The sequence below is a fragment of the Schistocerca americana genome, chromosome 10 (assembly GCF_021461395.2).
Source record: "Schistocerca americana isolate TAMUIC-IGC-003095 chromosome 10, iqSchAmer2.1, whole genome shotgun sequence".
Taxonomy (NCBI): domain Eukaryota; kingdom Metazoa; phylum Arthropoda; class Insecta; order Orthoptera; family Acrididae; genus Schistocerca; species Schistocerca americana.
Genome location: NC_060128.1, coordinates 54,542,854 through 54,567,548, shown reverse-complemented (window position 1 = coordinate 54,567,548; position 24,695 = coordinate 54,542,854). Strand labels below are relative to the sequence as shown.

The 24,695-nt window shown below is 40.3% G+C and overlaps 1 protein-coding gene across 4 annotated transcripts in view; it reads right to left on the bottom strand.

Moving 5' to 3' along the window:
• Positions 1-24,695, bottom strand: part of LOC124552232 (ubiquitin thioesterase OTU1) — a 77,569-nt gene that overhangs the window by 37,351 nt on the left and 15,523 nt on the right. For 2 of the 4 annotated variants that reach the window (XM_047126509.1, XM_047126508.1), the window contains exons 2-3: positions 21,451-21,767; positions 5,783-6,034 (exon numbers count right to left, since the gene is read on the bottom strand). In XM_047126509.1, coding sequence (XP_046982465.1) covers positions 5,804-6,034; positions 21,451-21,767 — 548 coding nt within the window. In that variant the 3' untranslated portion in view covers positions 5,783-5,803. Of the gene's footprint in view, positions 1-4,159; positions 6,035-21,450; positions 21,768-24,695 lie in introns of all 4 variants that reach the window. The other 2 variants (XR_006967911.1, XR_006967910.1) reach the window with 2 other exon arrangements.

The following is a 24,695-nucleotide window of genomic DNA, read 5'->3' as shown; positions in this document are numbered from 1 at the left end:
TAAGATAAAATATAGTGACGATTAAGTTTTACGTGTGGCAAACCTCGAAAGGCTTAAATACGTGGCTTCGAGAATATCTTAATGTCAGTGAGTCCAATTTCTCAGCATTTAGTGCTCATTTAAGAGAGTACAAGAATTCTGATAATGATGCTAAAGGTGTCACCATTCTTCACAAGGCAGGAAGATTACTGAATATCCTAGAAGAAACACACAAATGCTCACATGACAAAACACCTAGGCAATGTCTTTAATGAACGAGAGTTAAGAAATAAGATGTACAATGCAGAACTGTAACAATGTTTTAATCAAATAGGTTCAGATTAGAGCTTTCTTCTGTTTTCCTGTATGTAAAATGGACCGAATTTGGCAAGATAACTTGTTTCGCCCTCAGATAATGTTCCAAGTCGACAACCTCGTTATATGATAAACACAGATTTTGTTGCATTACACCTGTCTTGCTCAGTATGTCGTTCGTGACAGTTAACATCATCGTTTTTATCTCTCTATATTATACCCTTATATACTATTTGTCTAAGAGTGGTATTCATTATATACAGGGTGTCCCAGTAGGAACAGTCAATATTCGAGGATACGACAGGAATGATCATTAGTCTAGTAAACATGGGCACTTCATCTTTGATATGTGAGAAAACACTCTTCTACTGCAAGGTCTTTGCTTTCCATATTTTGGAAGGAGGTATATGGATAAAACTGAGAAAAAAACTGGCTAATAAACACGGACTCTAAATTGCACACCTTACGAGCTTCGGTAGAAGAGACACGTTTCAGAGTAGCGAAGACAAACGAGTGCTCATATTCTTAAGGTACAGATTTTAGATCCCATGTTTATTAGGCTTCATTGCTTCAATTAATTCGTGTCATATCTCTGAATATTGACTATTCCTTGTGGGACACCCTGTACAGGAGACACATATCACTGGTATTTCTAAATATGATCTTGGAGGTAACAAGAGGCCTGTAATATAGACTTGACCACCAGTTTAACATTTTCATCCCGTGACGTTAGGATACAATACGACCAAGAAATGTGGATGTCCGACAGCTGTAACATGTACGCAAGACAACCTGTGTACTACACACGGAGAATGGAGCCTATTGTAATCACAGAGACATGATTACAATAAGATTTTAAATATCCACAGGGTTTTATATTTTCTAGTTCCATATTAATTTTAACATAATAAAGATTTCATACTTGACACATGCCATCTGATATAGGTGTAAACAACATGTAAGAAAACATATTTCTACTGCAATGTACACAAAATGTTGTGTCATTATAGACATTTATTTGTTTGTCGTCTGTATCACATGCCGCCGATGGTGAGTTACGTGCCCGAATGCCAATTTGGCAACTGAATATTTTACGTGCAGCCCATGGTATACATCAAGATGTATTTCAAGAAATATAAATTCAGTTATCCAATGTGCATCTCGACAGTTCGGTTCATCACAAAATGACACCTTGGGACATGAAGTTTACTGGAAGCCAGTTCATACAGACTTTCACAAACCACAAGTGTCCTCAGAACTTTCGTTCACAGAAAACAGCACTGGTGCCCAGAGCAGTTTGCATGGTGAGCTTCTACACTTAAAAGCAGTTTTTGAAGCAAATGGGTATTATCGACAACAGATATGTAAGGTGGGCATAAGGAATGACAAAGAAGTCACAGATAAGCTTCACGGCTTTACTGCCATATGTGGGAAACTTATTATCATCAAAAGTAGGTCATTTCATCACCTAGCACAAATTTAAAGCAGTTTTCCACTCTCCAACAAAAACATCAACACTTTTAGGTTCTGTCAAAGGAGACGCAATGTCTCCTCAAGGATGGTATTTGTGAGGTGGTCCCTTGCGAGTGTGGCCTTTTAGACAATGGACAGGCTCATACGGTCCTTGTATGATGCAGGGAGCATTGTAGGAGCAAAAAACTGGCTGAGGCAGAGCACTGCATTGAGATTGGTTACTTTGTGTGTTACAAAAATGTCGAAATTCTACAACTGACTCTGTATTTTTGGAACTTAGTAGTAAAAGAAGCAATGGAAATTCATTTGGTGCAGAATTTAATTAACAGAGGTAGCAGTCTCAACCTGCAGAAATCATTGAATCCAGTACTTGCTTTCACAAACTTCCAAAGATGTCACTACAGCTCAGCTAATAATGATATGTGGATATTAAAGCACAGATCGACCATGTAGCCACAGATTCAATTTAGGCTCGCTCTCTGTCGCCAATCGACATCTCCGTGGTTTAAATCGTGGAACGAGTACTTTAGCTCAATCTGAAGATTTCCAAAACGTATAGTGTCGAAATATTAGACGAAGAAGAAGAAGATGATGATGGTGGTGATGATGATGATAGAGAATATACAGCTGTACTCGAAAAAATTTATGGATCATTTACCCTACACCCATCTCCAGCTCAAACTACTTAGAGTGAGAGAAGGAATTAGTCTAGTGGTAACACCAACAGCCTGTGTGTACTGCATGTATACGGATGGCACAACAGAATAACTATTTGCAGTAAAATTTAAGAGTGTGGATAATTATCAGTTATGAGCATTTATGTTAGCAAGTTAAAAGTATATTATATGTACACTGACATCTAGATCTGTGCAAGCAGTGTTTTGAGACGATTGTAGGCCTACTTGCAAGCCCTTCCGCCAATTGTCATCCCATAAAAGCGTGCGGGCACCTACCCACTTACTTCCCCCCTCCCCCCAACCACACACCCACACACACACACACACACACACACACACACACACACACACACACACAGACAGAGAGAGAGAGAGAGAGAGAGAGAGAGAGAGAGAGAGAGAGCCCAAGTTGTTATCAAATGGGCAAATGCACAGTGTAACTATGTAGAGTTTTTTTAAAATCTAAAAGTATGTTTCCAAGGAAACCTTTCACCAAATTGCCCTCTTCTGTGTAGCACACCTTATCTATAACCAGATTACTGAGTTATCTCTTAATTTATTAATTTAGGGTACGATTAATAAAAATGTGTTTGCCAAATGTTGCAGAATGGGGGGGGGGGGGGGGGGAGGGGGGGAGCGAATCATGCAAGGTGAAAAGAAAGGAAAAAAAAAATAAAATAAAATAAAATAAAATAAAAATCTGTGTCTTCATAATATTGTGAAACTAATTGCTGTTTTATGCACTTACTTATGCAAATACCATGAACGTGGTCTATGTGCTTCTGATGTACTAAAGGTGCCTTTTCAAGGGGGTGGGGGTGGGGGGTGGGGGGTGGGGGGATAGAAATCAAGTAATGGTGCCTCAGTGTAAAAGAAACAATGAGAGGTTCCCTGTCATTGGTTTTACACAACCAGGACCAGTTTAGGGCCTAAGTGACACAAGTACTGCTTGGGGTGCAAGGGGTACTCATAGTCTAGATCTATTTTTGAAAGTTTTACCAAAAACCCAAGATGGGCAGGTGAAGTACGTGAGAGAGTGGGAAAAGGTGGGGAGGGGGAAGGATGGGTGAGTTTATGGTGCTGGTGCCAAACAATATGTTGTTTCTGTGGAAACATGTCCTCAAAGTGACCGTGTTCACAACACAAAGAATCTGCCAATACATTTTCAGGATGAGTGGAAGTTACACCGTATTATGAAAACACAGTTACTGTAAAAGTAAGAGACCTGTTAAGCTGCATCGTATAGATCCACCAATCACTCCTGAAAAATGCTTTTACCCGACTGTAGATGATCCAAACAAGAAATTGCAGTTGCCTTAGCACAGTTACCAAAAATGAAAAATGAAGGCCTGTCCATCTTGCACCTTCTGCTTGTTATTTTTTCCCCTCTTCCTCTTCCTTTTGGTAAAGGAACTATTCAAGAGTTCTACACAGTAGGCGAGCAACAACTTCCTATTGAAAGTTACTTGTAACTTCTATTAATCAGTTTATGCTTATGTAGAATTTCAGCGCACAACTATATGATTGTAAGGAACAACGTGTTTTTGCTGTCTGTTCTAGGAATCTTTCTAAAAGTCATGATTTGAGGAAGGTGCTCCAAATGAAATATATATTAAACAAAATTTATGCACCCAACCCTGATATTTTTTTATATTTAGCTAAATACAATGACAGACTTATGCTAAAGGAATAATGACAGAATATTAGACACTCACTTTCATAATGGAATAGGAAACTGCAGCAGTCATAAATATGTTAGATTTGTGACTAGTAAGGCTTGGTTGCTCTCTCTCTCATATATATAGGCCTCATCCAGTCAGGTATCTTATATCAGCTCACACTCTGCCACAGAGTAAAAATTCATTCTGGAAAAAAAGCCCGAAAATTTTGGATTTTGGTCCCAGTATGTCCTGACAATTAACACACAACAATAGAGGCGATTCAAGAGCTCTGCCAGTCCTGTGAGGAGTTTTAACATTCCACTGTCTACTAGGCCACCCTTACCTACTGGATGTAGATTTGTATGCCACACAGAGAATGTACTACGCACACATCTATTAGTGCAGACATTATGAATGTTATACCTCAGAAACAAAATAAAAGGACATGCAACAACTCACAGTAGGTAGCACGTCTTTATCTTGCCTCCTCCAGCACAAAATCTGAGAAAAGGGCGCATTCAGATCACATTTTAAATTTTCCAAACAAGAATACTCACATCAGTGACTGCACAGAATAAATATATGGAGAAATCCTGCAAATCTATCAATGCGAAGGCTAATGACACGAATACTGAACATTATCTGGGAATGCACAACTTATATTACTGAACGGAGTATTCTAAACATTAAATTTTTTGTAAAAATCACCTACGTTAAATCTTTTTACCCCAACATGCTGGCTATAAATGAAACTATTTTGACTCTCGAAATCTAGGTACACGTTTAATGTTAACAACATGCACGCCAACAAATGAATGAATGGAGTATTAATATTAATATGGAAACGAATGTCACAAATTTAAAAGTCCCATTCATTTCTTGAAGCAGAGAACAACAAAAAGGATTTCACATGAGCAGCTCACAAAAACTTATATAAATTAAATGTTATTATGGTGGGTAAAACATTCACTATTCTGAAAATGTACCTAGAAGTCAAAAGTAATAATGTGGAAAACAATTAATAATCCTATATGTTCAGCAAAGCCTGGTACATAAGGCACTATGTCTGTATCTGAGAACACCTTTCAGATAAAAAATTGATATCACATTATTGGCACCACAAATGCTTGCAAATATTGGATTCTTGTCATACAAATTATCAGATTAGTTTCAAAACACTGAATTTCTAGTTTCATGTGTACTGTTTTTGAAATGTGCTTATTGATTCTGCAATGGAAGGAAAGTATTATATGGGGGGAAAAAAAAGACAAAACCCTACTACGCGAAGATTGATATTTTCAACACACTGTTAATTTCCTTTCAGTAGTAGATGTTTAAATTGTTAAAATTCCACAATTCTTTATGATTTCAAAGCTAGTAAGTCCTATTTTTCTTTCTGTACAAAGTTTGGAAGCTCTGTGCCATTACATACACGATTGTGATTAAAATGTGAGGTACAGTTGTAAATTACAAAGAGCACACTTTCATCAAAGGCAAAGTTGCTTTTCTTCAGGGCTCAATAAGCAACCAGTTGTATCAGGCATAGGGAAACATAAATTTCACATTTTTTAAAAAAAAAAAAAAAAAGGTGTTTTGACGACTGCAGATCAAAAGGGATGAAAAACAGAGAAATGCCAGAATGACAATACGTGTTGTAAATTTTGCTAGTATACTGACGAAATACAAGAGCGTCTCCTCCTACTCCACGTGGGCACCCGGGACCTCCCCGAAGCTCGTGTGGCCGGTCTCCCGGGCGTGCGCCTGTGCCTCGGCTTGCCCGCGCAGCGACACCCGGCACTCGAGGCAGCACAGCGTGAAGCGCTCCACGTCTGTGAACTGCCGGCTACTCTTGGCCTCGCGTGCCAACTGTTCCGCTTCCAGCAGCACGCGGTCGTCCGATGTCGGGAAAATTGTCTGGATGCTGTCGCCCTGCACAGAGAAATCCTTTGCCTGTAACATGTTACCTATTCTATTACATATTTTACTAATAAAATGAAACTGCACCATTTCCTTACTGTTCTATCTACGTTGTTCCCTGGGTACAGTAAGAATCTGGGTTGCTTTCTCGGGCTTGTTTTTGTGCTAAGTTCTCGGTAACGGTCGTTTTGGGTCACGGGTATGGAAACAAAACTGTGAATCGTGTTGTGGAGTGCTGCATGTTTGTAAGATTTTGGGTGTAAAGAGGAAGCTGAGACTCTTTCTTGTAAATTTTAAGTTTATGGTTTGTATTTTGTATCAGTAAATTCGACCCAGGATATTAATGGCGAAACCCCCTAATTCCTACTGATCTTTATTGTGATAAGTCACCAATTCATATTTTCGAAGAACGTCTGGAGTTGCCTTGTGGAATCTCTCCACACACAAAGAATATCATTAACATATCTGCATCGATACACTACACATTTTTACAATTTGCCAGTTGTAAGATGTACAACAGCTGTACATTTTTTTGCAACCAATTTTGGTACATTTTGGACCATCTTCAGGGTGCACAGAAACATGATTGGGCTATCGATTCACAATAATTTGCATTCTGTTTTCAATATGGTTATAGAGATCCTAAATTGGAAGTAAAATAATTGCACATCACTCTGAAGTATGACGGTGAGTCAAACGAAAACCTTAAATATTTTTTAAAATGTTATTTATTGTGCAGAAGTGGTACAAAGCTGCATCACTTTTCAACATAATCTCCCCCACACTCAATGCAAGTCCTCCAGTGCTTACAAAGTGCATAAATTCCTTTAGAAAAAAATTCTTTTGGTAGTCCGCACAATCACTCGTGCACCGCGTGGCGTACCTCTTCATCAGAACGGAACTTCTTTCCTCCCATTGCGTCTTTGAGTGGTCCAAACATATGGAAATCACTTTGGGCAAGGTCTGGTGAATATGGTGGATGAGGAAGACACTCAAAATGCAGGTCTTTGATTGTTGCAACTGTTGTACGGGCAATGTGGGGCCTTGCATTGTCACGTTGCAAAAGGACACCTGCTGACACCAATCCATGTCGCTTTAATTTGATTGCAGGCTGCAGATGATTTTTTAGGAGATCTGTGTATGAAGCACTGGTGACAGTGGTCCCTCTAGGCATGTAATGCTCCGAAATGACGCCTTTTTCGTCCCAAAAGAGAGTCAGCATAATCTTCCCTGCTGACGGTTCTGTTCGAAACTTCTTTAGTTTTCGTGATGAGGAATGGTGCCATTCATTGCTCGTTCTCTTCGTTTCCGATTGGTGGAAGTGAACCCAGGTTTCGTCCCCAGTAACGATTCTCACAAGGAAGGTATCACCTTCTCGTTCACAGTGCCGAAGTAGTTCTTCACAAGCATCAACATGTCATTCTTTCATTCCAGGAGTCAGCTGCCGTGGCACCCATCTTGCAGACACTTTGTGAAACTGGAGTACATCGTGCAGAATGTGGTGTGCTGACCCACAACTAATCTGTAAACATGCTGCAATGTCATTCTGTGCCACTCGGCAATTTTCCTTCACTACGGCTTCAACTGCTGCAATGTTCTGTGGAGTCACAACTCGTTGTGCCTGACCTGGACGAGGAGCATCTTCCACTGATGTCACACCATTTGCAAACTTCCTACTCCATTCGTAGACTTGCTGCTGTGACAAACACGCATCACCGTACTTAACCTTCATTTGTCTATGAATTTCAATAGGTTTCACACCTTCACTACGCAAAAACCAAATAACAGAACACTGTTCTTCCCGGGTGCAAGTCGCAAGTGGGGCGGCCATCTTTGTACTGATTCTGCGATGGTATGCGTACATCTGCACTATGCTGCCACTTACAGGCCATTCTGCACACTGTTTGTAGCACGTGTACCAACTTACAGGATAACGGCGCGAAATTCCAATTTGTTATTACAAAAATAAGGTTTTCATTTGACTCACCCTTGTAAATATAAAACTGTTTCTCATCTGGATACTTTTCAGTACTGCTATCTTTCTAATTTATCCACTCAGGTTGCCGAGTGAACTGAAGTGCCCTCTTCAGGGATGTGCAGAGGCTTGCCAGCTCCAGATCAAATCCGCTTCTCGGATTGACAATGAGGGCTGCTGTGCTGTACACTATTTTTAGGTCATTTCCCACATCCACTTAGATAAATATCAGGCTGGTTCCCATGTCTCACCTCACCAGGCAATACCCAAACCCTTTCAAAAACAATGCCACATCTGACAAGAAAATTACATTAGATGCAGGCAGAAGGGGTACATGAGGGAAGGGGGGAGGGCGCACTTGTTTTAAAATGTTCTTGGAGTGATGACTCCATCGGAATAATAGTCTATATATGGGTAAGCTGGGTCCTCTACAAAAATTGAAGAAGTACTACTAACACCAACCGTGCATTGGTGAATAAAGGGCACCATAAAGGAAGGATCTTTCTAATACATTCACCAACCTGTCCGACCCCTACTTCTGCCTGTAAAAGTCCCCACCATTAACTGATAAGCTTTTAATTTCACCAGTGGTGTTTCTAAGCAGAGGGTTAAGCCTCTCACAGTAAATGAGTCCATCGAACTTGCTTTCTTCATTTTATAGTGCAGTTGGTAATGTTAAGAAAGCAGTGCAGGCAGTAGTTAAATCCTAGCTGATCCTGTCTGTCTCAAATGTTTGAACTGTGGGGCTTCTTTACATCCACCACTGTATTATCTTCATTTGAAGTAACATTCCTACATGCCACTGGAACAAGTAGTAACATTCCTACATGCCACTGGAACAAGTAATTATTTACTGTGACAAACAGCCCTTATAGCGGATGGAGCATTAGGATACTGCACAATTTTGGTTTTGTTTTTCATGTTATTCTGAATATTTTTGTGAGATAAAGTTAAAGATCTGCTGCGTGGTCCATTTGTTCTGTCAGACTCGTGTAAAAAATAAAGAATGGGTTACGTGATCCTCTTAACTAGCCCATCAGTGGTAAAACCAGTGGTAGCTTGTGCAAAATTTTACCGATGTGCTACAATCTTACAAAAATAAATGTGTTTCATTATTTCATCGTGATAGGCAATACTTAATATTATTGTGAATGACCTAAGATCAAGTATGTTGTTTATATGTTTGTTTTACTAATGCTTTAATGTGTCACAGATGTTTCACTCCCCATGTAACCCACACACCACTGTTCCTGAATAAGGAACACCAGACTTACAGATTCAACACTTTTGATCCACTTCCAAACTAAATGTCCTATTATACTCACTTTTTTCCACCATCACCTTACAAAGGTAGTAATCGTAAATAAATTCAATATATTATTTTTATGTGTATAAATTGAATTGTTTAAATATATTTAAAGTTTACAATCAACAGTTTAACACTGTGAGGGGGGAAATAATAATGAACCTCAGCTGACAAACTGCATCAGTGCGCTTGACCACTGTGCCACAGCACCTTGATGTTAATTATTGCTCAAAAGTCCCTCCTTCATTACTCATAAATATTTATAGTGTGTTTTATGTTTTCCTAGAGCCCACTCAGAAGAAATATTCTAGGAACTTTAAAAGGACCTCTACCTGCTTCTACTCACATAGTTTGAGCTTAATTGGTGAGCCTTTACCTCTCATTTTATTCTCCTCCTCCTTGAAAAGGACCCCTTTTGCAAATTATCTACAGAATTCGCCATGTTGCTTTTACAATACTTTACACACACTTTCAAAGAAAAATACAGGCAGTGCTGGCAGGGATGACATCTACATCTACATATATACTCTGCAAGCCACCATACAGTGCGTGGCGGAGGGCACCTTGTACCACTACTTGTCATTTCCCCGCCTCTCTACTCGCAAATAGAGTGAGGGAAAAATGACTGCCTGTACGACTCTGTATGAGCCATAATTACTCATATCTTATCTTTGTTGTCCTTACGCGTGATGTATGTTGGCAGCAGTAGAATCTTTTGGCAGTCAGCTTCAAATGCCGCTTCTCTAAATATTCTCAATAGTGTTTCTCAAAAAGAATATTGCTTTCCCTCCAGAGATTCCCATTCGAGCACTCGGTAACACTTGTGCATTGTTCGAACCTATCGGTAACAATTCTAGCTGCCCGTTTCTGAATTGCTTCGATGTATTGCTTCAATCCAACCTGGTACTGATCCCAAACACTCTAGCAGTACTTGAGAACAGGTTGCACCAGCTCGCTATATGCGCTCTCCTTTACAAGCGAACCACTCTTTCCAAAAATGCTCCCAATAAACTGAATTCTACCATTTGTCTTCTCTACCACAGTTTTCGCACACTTGTTTCCCCCTCATATCGCTTTGCAACATTATGCCCGTATATTTAAATGACTCGACTGTGTCAGGCAGGACACTAGTAATACTGTATCCGGAACATTACAAGTTTGTTCTTCCTACTCATCTGCATTAACGTACATTTTTCCACATTTAGGGCTAAGCTGCCATTCATCACACCAACTAGAAATTCTGTCCAAGACATCTCGTGTCTTCCTACAGTCACTCAACTTTGTAACCTACTGTGCACCACGTGGCATCATCATCAAACAACCACTGATTGCTGCCCACCATGTCTGCCAAATCATTTATGTATATAGATAACAACAGCCACCCTATCGCACTTCCCCCTCGTCTCTGATGAACACTTGCTGTCGAGGACAACGTACTGGCTTCTATCATTTAAGAAGTCTTTGAGCCACTCACATATCTTAACTTATTCCTGCAATGGGGCACTGTGTTAAATGCTTTCCGGAAATCTAGACATATGGAACCTGCCTGTTGCCCTTCGCCTATAATTCTCAGCATATCGTGTGAGAAAAGGGCAAGCTTCGCATGAGCAATATATTCTAAAACCGTGCTGATTCATGGACATAAGCTTCTTAGTCTCGAGAAAGTTTATTATATTCGAACTGAGAATGTGTTTGAGGATTTTGCAGCGAACAGAAGTTAAAGGTATTGGTCTGTAATTTTGCAGGTCCGTTCTTTTAGCCGTCTTATATACTGCAGTCGCCTGCACTTTTTTCCAGTCACTTGGGACTTTGTGCTGAGCAAGACATTCAGGATAAATGCAAGCTAGGTAATCGGCCAATGCCATAAAGTACTATTTGTGAAATTGAACTGGGATTCCATTCGGACCTGGTGATTTATTTGTTTTCCAATCTTTCAGTTGTTTCTATACACTCACACCAGGGCACGTGCATTCTAAAACCCTTCACTGATCTGATCGTTGTGTGGCTGACCGTCATTGCAGCATTTGACACTGGCTTCTAGTTGTCATGGAGAGAGCACTACAAAACACGGTTTTGTCCATTTCATTTGTACACCAACATGCATTTGAAGAGAAATGGGATAATTTTAGTGGAATTTCTGGCTCACTTTAGAAGAGAAATGATCCCAATTCTAGTATGATATTTACAGTGTGCTGTAGCACATTAACACACGATCGACTGTCACCCCTGAGTGAAACACATGTGAAACTGTAAAGGCATAGTGGCTATTTCTTCTTCTGGTTGACGGCCTTTTATCCAAAATGAGATTCACAGTACTTTTTTACAAGAGGATTAAGTTTTTGTCTAAGGGGTAACTCTCCACAGTTATAAAAAAAGAAGTTGAGCAGTTTGCGCAGGTGTGAGGTATATGGCCATGACTAATCAGGAATTTTGCTAAGCACCTATCATCTCTGGAGACAGATTTCTGAACTTACTAAACTGAGGGTTAAGTATAAGAATTACTAGAACGTAATACAATTTTTTTTTCAACAATTACATCTGCAGATCTACACAGGTGCTGTCATTTCAACGATTTCGACAGATAGAGGGTAATGTGTCGTGTGGAAACTAGGCTCGATAAACAGGAACTGATTTCATTTTTGAATTCTGGGTCCACAACTGCACAAAAATCATTCACAATATTTATGTCAATCACTGTAAAGGAAGGGTCTGACGATGTGCACAATTATGACTCACTTTAGGAGATATTTTCCAGTGGCATGCAAACTTCTAAGCTCTGTTGCCGCCAGGCAGATTTCACTGCTGTGTAAGGCAGATGATAAAACTGCACTGCTGTCACTGTGGTGCTTCCATGGCCAATTTTTCATGCCCCGAAACCACATCAGTTTGGGAAATATCTAAATCACATCTTGCTATCGAGCAACCTACGTCTTAAAGTAAGCTTAAGGACTGCAAAGATTTATCTCCCATCTGTATGTAGCCCAATGACAGACTGCAAAAGGTCTTCCAATCGCATGTACTTCCACCCATAACGAAGATATCAGTTGTCATATTCTGCCAGACTAACGGTCAGCCACACAGTTTAACATGACCAAATCTGTCCCACCCATTCTATCATACACTCAGCATGTCTCGGAGCAAAAGCACATTGTGCAACAGAGGCTGACATGTGGAACATGGCATTGGGATGCACCAATGAACAATAAGTAACTGTACATAAAGACCCTTCAGCATGTTAAAGATATTAGAGAGCCATTTTTACTTAGATGAATAGTCAGAACACGTTCATGAAAATGATCAATGTGTTTCCATAACATCTTCAACCATTGAGATAAAAACATTAACTTGTACTTGGGAAATATCCTAGGTTGGTTTCTGGCTCTAGAATAGCCATCCCCAGTGAGATAAATTTAGGTTACAGCTGTTTTGAAAGTTAGATTAAATGCTGGAGAGAAAAAAAAATGCATGTTTAAAATTGATATTTCTGCTGTTCTTGTGGGATGTTGATTGGTACACTTTTACCTTAATGACAGCTTACCTTTCTAAAATAAGGAATATTTCAACAACTGTGTTTTGCCTTGCAGAGGATCTAAATGATATACATGTGAACCACTGTTTCTGTTGATAAAATTTTAATTCGCAAAAACAATCAATGTGCACCTAAAATTATTTATATAAATTTTAGCACGCAAAACAACAAGCCTGATCTATATAAACAATTAACTAATTTTAAATCTTCTGATGAGCAATATCAATCAAATGATCTCATTTCCAAATAGGATCGACTTTCAGGTTAAGCATAATTTAACAACAAAAAAAATGCAGTTCCAATTTTAGATTAATTTTGACCCACTCTGTCACACTTACAAAGGGATTTTTTCGTTTTTTGGAAAGAATTTTATTTATTCAGCTGCATCAATGTTGTTGTTGTTGTTGTTGTTGTTGTTGTTGTTGTTGTCGTCGTCTTCAGTCCAGAGACTGGTATGATGCAACTCTCCACATTACTCTATCCAGTGCAAGCTTCTTCATCTCCCAGTACCTACTGCAACCTACATCCTTCTGAATCTGTTTAGCGTATTCATCTCTTGGTCTCCCTCTACAATTTTTAACCTCCATGTTGCCCTCCAATACTAAATTCGTGATCCCTTGATGCCTCAGAATATGGCCTACCAACCGATCCCTTCTTCTAGTCAAGCTCTGCCACAAATTTCTCTTCTCTCCAATTCTATTCAATACCTCTTCATTAGATACGTGATCTACCCATCTAATCTTCAGCATTCTTCTGTAGCACCACATTTCGAAAGCTTCAATTCTCTTCTTGTCTAAACTATTTATCATCCACATTTCACTTCCATACATGGCTACACTCCATACAAATACTTTCAGAAACGACTTCCTGACACTTAAATCTATACTCGATGTTAGCAAATTTCCCTTCTTCAGAAACGCTTTCCTTGCCATTGCCAGTCTACATTTTATATCCTCTCTACTTCGACCATCATCAGCTATTTTGCTCCCCAAATAGCAAAACTCATTTACTACTTTCAGCGTCTCATTTCCTAATCTAATACCCTCAGCATCGCCGATTTAATTTGACTACATTCCATTATCCTCGTTTCGTTCATCTTATATCCTCCTTTCACGACACTGTCCATTCCGTTCAACTGCTCATCCATGTCCCTTGCTGTCTCTGACAGAATTACAAAGTCGTCCGCAAACATCAACGTTTTTATTTCTTCTCCATGCATTTTAACTCCTACTCCAAATGTGTCTCTTGTTTCCTTTACTACTTGCTCAATATACAGATTGAATAACATCAGGGATAGGCTACAACCCTGTCTCACTCCCTTCCCAACCACTGCTTCCCTTTCATGCCCCTTGAGTTGTGTAACTGCCATCTGGTTTCTGTACAAATTGTAAATAGCCTTTCGCTCCCCGTATTTTACCCCTGCCACCTTCAGAATTTGAAACAGAGTATTCCAGTCAACATTGTCAAAAGCTTTCTCTAAGTCTACAAATGCTAGAAACGTAGGTTTGCCTTTCCTTAATCTATCTTCTAAGATAAGTCGTAGGGTCAGTATTGCCTCATGTATTCCAACATTTCTATGGAATCCAACCTGATCTTCCCCAAGGTTGGCTTCTACCAGTTTTTCCATTTGGCTGTACAGAATTCGTGTTAGTATTTTGCAGCCGTGGCTTGTTAAACTGATACTTCGGTAATTTTCACATTGTCAACACCTGCTTTCTTTGGGATTGGAATTCTTCTTGAACTCTGAGGGTATTTCACCTGTCTCGTACATCTTGCTCACTAGATGGTAGAGTTCTGTTAGGCCTGGCTCTCCCAAGGCCGTCAGTAGTTCTAATGGAATGTTGTCTAATTCCGGGGCCTTGTTTCGACTCAGGTCTTTCAGTGCTCTGTCAAACTCTTCACATAGTATCATATCTCCTATTTCATCTTCATCTACATTCTCTTCCATTTCTGTAATATTGTCCTCAAGAACATCGGCCTTTTATAGACCCTCTATATACCCCTTCAACCTTTCTGCTTTCCCTTCTTTCCTTAGAACTGGTTTTCCATCTGAGCTCTTGATATTCATGCAACTGGTTCTCTTTTCTGCAAAGCTCTCTTTAATTTTCCTGTAGGCAGTATCTATCTTACACCTAGTGAGATAAGCCTCAACATCCTTACATTTGTCCTCTAGCCATCGCTGCTTAGCCATTTTGCACTTCCTGTCAGTCTCATTTTTGAGATGTTTGTATTCCTTTCTGCCTGCTCCATTTACTGCATTTTTATATTTTCACTTTTCTTCAATTAGATTCAGCATCTCTTCTGTTACCCAAGGATTTCTATTAGCCCTCGTCTTTTTACCGACTTGGTTCTCTGCTACCTTCACTATTTCATCTCTCGAAGCTATCCATTCTTCTTCTACTGTATTTCTTTCCCCCATTCTTGTCAATCGTTCCCTAATGATCTCCCTGAAGCTCTCTACATCTGGTTCTTTCAGTTTATCCAGGTCCCATCTCCTTAAATTCCCACCTTTTTTCAGTTTTAATCTACCGTTCATAGCCAACAGATCGTGGTCACAGTCCACATCTGCCCCTGGAAATGTCTTAAAATTTAAAACCTGGTTCCTGAATCTCTGTTTTACAATTATATAATCTATCTGAGACCTTCCAGTATCTCCAGACTTCTTCCATGTATACAACCTTCTTTTATGAGTCTTGAACCAAGTGTTAGCTATGATTAAGTTATGCTCTGTGCGGGTCCCTAGCCACTCAGGGATCTGTGGCAATGAACAAGCCGATAGATTGGATAGGATGAGGGCGACAACTCCATTTATTGGATCGGAACCTGTCTTGACAATCACCAAGGCTATGATAAAATTAGAACTAGGAACTGGCTTAGGAAACAGCACGTAAGATATTGGAACGAGGTCCATAAACAAAAACATGGTAAGGTTATGATGCCTAAGCCATGTTTTAAAAGAAGCTCTGTAATCCTGGGATTGAACAGAAAAGAGATCGAACTCATGACTGGACTGATGACTGGCCATGGGAACTTCAAAAAACACCTACCATATTTACTCGAATCTAAACCGCACTTTTTTCCCGGTTTTTGTAATCCAAAAAACCGCCTGCGGCTTAGAATCGAGTGCAAAGTAAGCGGAAGTTCTGAAAAATGTTGGTAGGTGCCGCCACAACTAACTTCTGCCATCGAATATATACAGCGCTACACATGCATGCTTTGCAGGCACAAAGATAAATACTGGCGCCAAAACCTCTGCGTCAGTAAATAAATTTAAAAAAAAACGTGGAAGACGAGCTTTTTTCTCCACCCCGAGTTTCGACCACTGCATTTTCATACGTTATCCAACGAAGTAAATATATATTCCGTATTGTTCATCTTCGAATGTAGCAGCATTTCAATGTACTACGAAAATCCGACTGGCAAGACTGTTTGGGATGTTTGTCAATATGGCCAACTCTACATTCTGAATTTTTTCCTATCTGTGAGAAGAGATGGTTGCTAATAGGAACTTTTATGAATTGTGAATCACATGCACTATTCTCTTCATCATAAGAATAATATGAATATAAACATTTTGCCATTTATTCTTTCGTGTTTGCCGATATCTCATTTAAATCCTGTCTGCCTAATAAACTACGAAACTAGAGTGAGACAACAGTAAACGCGGAAGAATATACGTATCATGTCATTTTTATATTCGTATTATTCTTATGCCTAATAGTGATACAGTCAGAAATGAAGCACGGCAATTGACTAGATTTTTAAATCTAATATGACTCTAATTTCTGTGCAGAATGTAATGTACTAAAGAGGCGTCTGCAATGATTTTCAAACGGAGAAAAATTTTCACTACACCCTTGTTCAGAACATCTATCATACACAGTGTATTATTTGGTTCTTGTAGATCATTATCAAAGAAAGCAGCAGTGTAAGTAACAACTAATAGCAGTCTCTTGCCATTGTTTTGCTAATGAGTCGATTCCTCTCTTTTTTTTTCACTGTTAGCTGCGGTTGCGTGCACAAAAGCAAGTCATGCCACGAGCGGCGACAGGTCATAAACACTCATTATCAGAATGCGACAAATAATGCATGACACAGTACAATAATGCATTTTCAGCTTAGAGTGACGTAAACACCTATAACAAAGAGAACGGCACGTATCAGATCAAAGAAAAATAAGCAATCTATTCAAACCAGACAAAGCATGTGAAAAAGCAAGGGTAACCATATAAATACAGACGGAGCGCCTGACGCATAGCAATGGCTACCTGGTAAAGCTTAACTGCTTAGCTTACGACTCGGACCAGACTAATGTAGCTGTACCGTCATTCATTCGACCAAAATTGTGTCTCATATTACAATGGACCAACTTTGTTTCGATTTGGAGGTGCGGCCTAAAACTTTTCTTTCCCCTTGAATTTCGAGTCTCAAATTTCAGGTGCGGCTTAGATTCGAGAAAAATTTTTTTCCTTGATTTCGAGTCTCATTTCTCAGGTGTGGCTTAGATTCGAGTGCGGCTTAGATTCGAGTAAATACGGTACACACAATGAGTATAATGGAAGAGGACCCTAAATATAGGATCTGTGATGAGGGTGAAGAAACTGCATCACACCTAATATTTGAATGCATGGCATTGGAGAGTAAAAGATACAGAATCTTCGGAACGACTAGACCTGAAGAAATTGTGTCTAACAAAAAACTGGTAGAGGGACTCCTTGCACTATTTAAGGGCACTGGTTGGCTTTACTAGATACACAGGGAGCGATACCACGCAATAAAACTAGTTTCGGTGCGAACAGTGGCTGGTTAGACCTAAGCTGTTTTAGCTCTCCTGTTAAAATCAATCAACCAAATGCTCTGTGCAAAATTCTACCAGGCGGCTTCCACTTTTATTCCTTACGCCCATTCCATATTCACCTACTACGTTTCCTTTTCTTCCTTTACCTACTATCGAGTTCCAATGACACCTGACTATTAGATTTTCGTCTCCCTTCACTATCTGAATAATTTCTTTTATCTCATCATACATTTCATCAATCTCCACAGTAGTACAAGTTTATATGCCAACTAGCTCCGAAATCAATGTTATCCTCTTCAAAATATGCCCCTTTACAAACTATATGCATATGCTAGTGTTTTTTCCAATCTCCAGAACACTTCTGTAACTTTTATATTTGAGAGATCTTCTAGCTCTCTGAGCAATGCATTTTTAATCTTATATATACTTCAGTTTTTTAAGATTTTATTTATCTGAGAAAACAAAAATGTCTAGTGTGGGTCATGTCTGAAGAATTTGGAGTTGTGTTGCCACAAATCCAGGCATTTTTTGCATATTGCTCCATGCAGAAGACACTGAAATAGTAGCTAGTACTCCTTGTAAGTGATTTGATGTTGTAGCAAGAACTTGAGGTGTACTAAAAAAATATATAAATAAAATAAAAAAATAATGAGCATTTACTTCAGATTAGGCAGCACTTGTCCAGATTTTTTCAGCTCTAGAATGGTTCCACTGTAATGACGGAGCCTTAATTTCAACATCATACCCGCAGACCCGTGTTTCATTGCTTGTTATAACAAGTTTCAGTAGTGCTACATCATTACTGACTTCAGCTAGCTACGCGTGAGCAACCTGAATTTGTTACTGGTTTTATTCAAAAAACGACAATTTTGGAACATATTTTTCTGTTACGCATATAATAGCCAAAACATTTGAAAAAAATTCATGGAATGAGCCAAATTATATACTAACACTATCAGTGACGTCTCCGGTTGTGATTTAGTGAATGCTGACAATTGTTTATTTCACTTTTTTCACAATTTCATTGGTCATTGGAATGCTGGAGTGTCCAGGACATTTGTTGTCTTCAACATCTTCACAGGCTTCTTCAAAATGTTAATATCACTTGTAAATACTCGTTTTACTCGAAGCAGACCCACAAACAGCAACATTTATAAAATTTTGCTGCACTTTATTCTGTTCCATATCAAAATTTAATACAAATTCTTATATAAAATAAATAATCGCTGACACTACCAACACACATGTAACATTTTTGACAGCTGACAACAGACTAAATAAATGATCTTGCTAACACTGTACCAACACTTTTCAAACATGTTTTCCAACACAACAACAATGAAAATCATGCAATTGTATTAATACAACAGGTAAAATTGCAAAATTCTGCTACTTTCTGAACACACCTGATATTATTGCAAAATTGTACTTTTTGAACACACTTGATGTTATCTAATTTGTTTCATTGCTCACCATTTTAATGACATATTATTATCGAATTTCTTCATCAAACAGTTGAAAACATCAGGCTGGAATATCAACAGTATACTGCTACTTAACTGTAAATATGAAATATTACGTTGCAGACAAGCACAAATAAAAGGCACTTACACATCAGCTTTCGGCCACAGCCTTCGTCAGCAAAGGAAACACGCACACTGCCGCCATCTCCAGCACGTCGGACCGGGCCGAGCTGCTGGAGGTTGTTGTCATGTGCGAGCTGGCTTGTGTGAATGAACATTTGTGCGTGTTTCCTTTTTAATGAAGGCTGTGGCTGAAAGCCGATGAGTAAATTTCTTTGCCAGTGTGTTTGATCCCCCCCTTTTCCTAAATTCTCCACACCACTACTCTTACTGTCTTCCACTTCTTTCAGTCTTCTTATTCATCCTTGACAAATTTGTGTTTTGTGTGTGTGTGTGTGTGTGTGTGTGTGTGTGTGTGTGTGTGTGTGGAGAGGATGAAGGGAGAAGGCATTGTAGTGTGACTTGTCACTTTGGTGAAGTAATGTGCTGCACAAGCATCTACTGAACCAATAAACGATGATTGCCACTATAAAATGTTTATTTTTGTAATGAATTAATGTAACCTACTGTTTGGATGGATGCAGAGCATCTGCAAGCTGTGGCAATGATAGACGTCTTACCACATTTGCGGTACCTGCCGGACGGACAGTTTTTTCTGTACCGTTGAGTTCTGCCTCCGAGATCCAGCGGAATAACAGCCGTGACAAAGCCTACGACATCACGGACACAAAAGAAAAGCTGTTACCTTGATATGCAGTTGAAATCTGCTATCTTACTATTTCTGGACGCAGTCTGTATCAGTGTGTTTGTGATGTTCTGAATAATGAACCAACTTTGTAATGCACGATACTTGTAAATGAGAGTGTAATATACAATTCTTTGTTTATGAGAAGCAATGTATTTATTTCAAGAATTAGATGTTGGAATGTACTTGTTAACTTTCAGCAGTAACTGAAACAGTTTGAGAAACAAGCGTGACCGGAAGATATTGATGAGTCAGAAGAAATAATAAAATGGGCAAGATTGAATAACAGGAAGTCGTAGCTCCCGAGCAAATTTTACATCGGCGCACAATATCACAATACATAAGCAGCAGAACATCACAGCGTGAAAATGAGATGTTCTTGCGAGGTCACCAGACCTACTTGTTGTTCTCAATTTTGTCAAAAATTGTGGGACGTGTTGGGCTTTGCCAGAAATGAAAGTGACAGAAGTGGAAGCTCCAGATGGTCAGGCTTCCAGAAAAAAACAGAAGTTTGGCCGATGTCGGGTGAGGCACGAGCCGATTATGTTAGCATAGTTCCGGGAGAGCTTTTGGGGCTACAGAAAGAATACAGAATGGTAATTTGAGGGCCACAATTTTGAGACCCTATACAGAAACTATTTTTTGTTCTGATTTTCAATTTTTATGCAAATAAACTGGAAAACATGTTCAATACATTGTATTTATCAAAATTTTCATAAACAAAATGAAAAGGCAAAGGAATATTTGTGATTGCAAATAAATCTCCAGCAAGGGATTGTAAAGCACACACGAGAATGCCATATACAAAATTACGTACTTTTACTATTTTACAGCTGACGATTTATGAGTGCCGGGTCGATATATGTCGTAGAAAACTGGAAGTAGCTGCTGACGGCTGCTCGAATGTCAAAATGAAAATAATTAAATACAAAGTCCTCTGTGCTTTAATTACAATACCTTCTCGGCTAGTCATTTGCCGAGTCCTTGTAGATTCTGTAAGTACAAATCTTTCTTATAAATTTATTTGCAATCACAAATTTTCCATTGCCTTTCTGTTTCATACATTTTATGTAAAGTATTAATAAATACAACATATTGAGCATCATTTGCAGTGTAAGTCATCCAAATATTGACGATAAAAAAGAAAAAGGTTCCCGCATATGGACTCGACCTAATAACTATTGGTTTACTGTTCTGTACTTTTTATGCAGCACGAACTGCCACCGGTGAACTGTGCTAATATACATAGCTCGTGTCTCACCCGCTCTTTACAAAAAATGCTATTTTCTCTGAGATTCAGTCTCTCTGGTGGTCACGCTTCTGCCACTTTCATTTCTGGCCGAGCACCACATATATCATAAATTTGGCCAAAATCAGTGGTGACGAGCAGGCACAGTCTCTCTGTCAGATACACACAACTGCACTCTCAGTGGTGGCAGCAGCGGCGGCGGTGGTATTACCACTCGTTAGCCTATCGAACACTTCGTATAAGTGACTAAAAAAAGGCACCACAAAATGAACACATAGGTTAATTAACCTAATATTTACTCACATCCCCCTGCTCCATGTAGAGTGGATCGTAGTGGATCCCATCAAAGACTAGGAAAACGCGTTGAGGATAGTGGCGATCTTCACCAAAACGGTTGACGATGGCATTCAGTGTGTCGACGACAGCAATCTCAATGCCGTAGAAGTGAGACAGCACGGAGAGCTCGATGGCACCGCCCCAGGAGTCGGGCCGCAATATCCAGTCACAGTAGGCTCGCGGAGGCTTCCCCAGGATGGCTTCGGAGTACGAATCCCCATCATTAATGACCTCTTCTGCAATTATCTGCCGCATGTATGAAGCACAGGTGGGATCCACTTTGCCTGGAATACAGTAAATTTCAGTTTTTGTTGAGATATGGCAAAGAAGGAGCAGTAGGGGGATGCCGTCGAGGCATACTCTCCACAGACACGCATCCCCAAATGTTAGCGTTTTAGCACTTCTAAAACTTATCCGTGATTAACAAATTAATTGAAAAGTCTTGTATTGAGGTTGGGTACAAAACAAGAGTGCCTGAAACCGACAGTGTACTTCTTTGCAAGAAAGATGGACGATAGGAGTGATGGCCAAAGTATTTCACACATGACCTCATTTTCTAAAATTTTTGAGAAAATGGTGTACTATAGAAAAGTGCTCCATCTTTGTATTAATAACATAATAGCTCAACTGATAATATTGTCTATACATTCGCCTATCAGATTCTACAAGTATAAAATAACAAAGAGAAACACCAGTCAGTATTTTCCGCGATCTATCTGAGGTGTTAGTTTTTGTAATAAAATGTGATTTGCACAAACAGAGTTTTTTTGGAATCAACAGTACAGCTGTTGACATTCACTCATGACATAATTAATAAAACTATTGCTGGAAGTTGGACTACACAATTAATGAGGAGTAGATAAGAATTTTTTTTTTCTAACTAGGGGAAAATGAATGGTGTTACACAGTGTTAAATATTCAGTACTCTGTTCTTACAGTATGTTCAAAATCTACTATTTAATATAGACTGGCAGAATTTGTTCTACATTGCTCGAGGCTTTCCCAATGGAATAGATGTAGATATGATTCTCGGACAGGATTTCAGATGTCATGAAATTTCCACAGCGACATCCTACATTTTGCCCCAGGACGACATCTACAACCACTCTGCCAGGAAAACCTTAGGAGCAGATCGTGAAACAAGTGAATAAGTTTGATAAACTTCAGAATGAGAAGACTGTTGGTTGGTTGGTTGGTTTAAAAGAGGGGGAAAGGGACCAAACTACAAGGTCATCAGTCGCTTGTTCCAAAGGAAACAATGCCACAAGGGTGAGAATAAGCCAATGAGATTTACAACACAAAACAGAATGAAAGGAAAATCCACAAACAACGACTCAAGGGCAACACACACTTAAACGGACAAAAGGGGGCAAGAAAACCACAAAGACGCAAAAAACAGGTAGAAGAGGTTAAAACAAGAAAGCAGGTTACCATGGCTGGCTGACCATGAGGATAAAAAGGAAAAGCCAGCCACTCTGCAACAAATTAAAACCTCCACTCTGAAACTAGGGTGGAGGACACACAGGGACAACGGACATGTGCTAAAACTTTGAACAAATATAAAACTCGCCCTCATGAATGAAACATAAAACTAAAGGTGCTGTTGAGGCACTGTCGCCCAACACCAAAGGTAGGGTGCTGGGGAAGTTACAAGTCCACCGCAGAACGGCTAAAAGTGGGCAATCTAGCGAGAGATGGATGACGGTCATTCGTGAGCCACAACATCACTGAGGTGTGTCCTCGTGGCAGAGGAAGTGATCACGTGTCAGCCACATACGGCCGATGCGGAGCCGACAGACAACCACAGAGTCCCTGCATGAGGTGCGCACAGAGGTCTTCCATACATTCGTAGTTTCCTTAATGGCACACAGCTTGTTGTGTGTACTGAAGTTATGCCATTCCGACTCCCAAAGCCAGAAAACCTTGCGGCGTAATACCGAACACAGGTCAGTTTCAGAGAAGCCGAGCTCCATAAGCGGTTTCCGCGCAGCCCGTTTGGTCAGCCTGTCGGCAAGTTCGTTGCCTGGGATTCCGACGTGACCTGGGGTCCAGGCTAACACCACTGAATGACTGGACCATTCCAGGGCATACACGGACTCCTGGATGGACGCTACCAAAGGATGGTGAGGGCAGCACTGGTCAATAGCTTGTAGGCTGCTCAAGGAATGAGTAAATAGGAGAAACGACTCGCCGGCGCACGAGTGGACGTGCTCAAGAGCACGAGATATGGCCGTCAGCTCTGCAGTGAAAACACTGCAGCCGTCTAGTAAGGAGTGCTGTCCTATATGTCCTCCACGAACATAGGCAAAGCCGACGTGACCGTCAGCCATCGAGCCATCGCTGTAAACCACTTCGTAGCCCTGGTACGTGTCGAGAATCGAGAGGAAGTGACAGCGGAGAGTCCCAGGGTTAACCGAGTCCTCAGGGCCATATGAAAGGTCCGGGCGAAGCCACAGCCTAGGTGTACACAATGGAGGTGTTCGTGAATGAACCTCGAGTATAGGTGGTAAAGGCAAGGACTCCAATTCGGAGAGAAGGGATAGCACACGAACTGACGTGGGCCGCCAATGAGGGAGATGAACTGCCGTGGGCAGGAAAAGGAGACGGTAATTCGTATGCGCAGGAGACCTACAAATGTATGCAACGTAATTCGAGAGCAATTGCGCATGCCTAACCTGCAACAGAGGGACTCCGGCCTCCACCAGGACGCTGGTCACCAGACTCACCCTAACAGCTCCTGTCGCTAGGCGAATGCCACAGTGGTGCACTGTGTCGGGTAAACACAACGCTGAGGGTGCCGCTGAACCGTAAACCACACTACTGTAGTCAAGGCGGGATTGAACAAGGGCTCTGTAGAGCTGCACCAGCGTAGAGCAATCTGCACCCCAGTTGGTGTAACTCAGGCAGCGGAGGGCACTGAGGTGCTGAAAGCACTTCCGCTTAAGCTGACGAAGGTGAGGAAGCCGAGTCAATCGGACGTTGAAAAAGAGTCCTAAGAATTGATATGTCTCCACTATAGTGAGTGGATTGTCATTAAGGTAAAGTTATGGTTCCGGATGAACGGTATGATGCTGACAGAAGTGCGAACGTATGACTTTGTGGCCAAAAATTGGCAAACTGTGGGCTAGAGCCCACAACTGCACCTTGTGGATTGCTCCCTGTAGGTGCCGCTCAGCAACACCAGTAATGGAGGAGCAGTACGAAATGCAGGC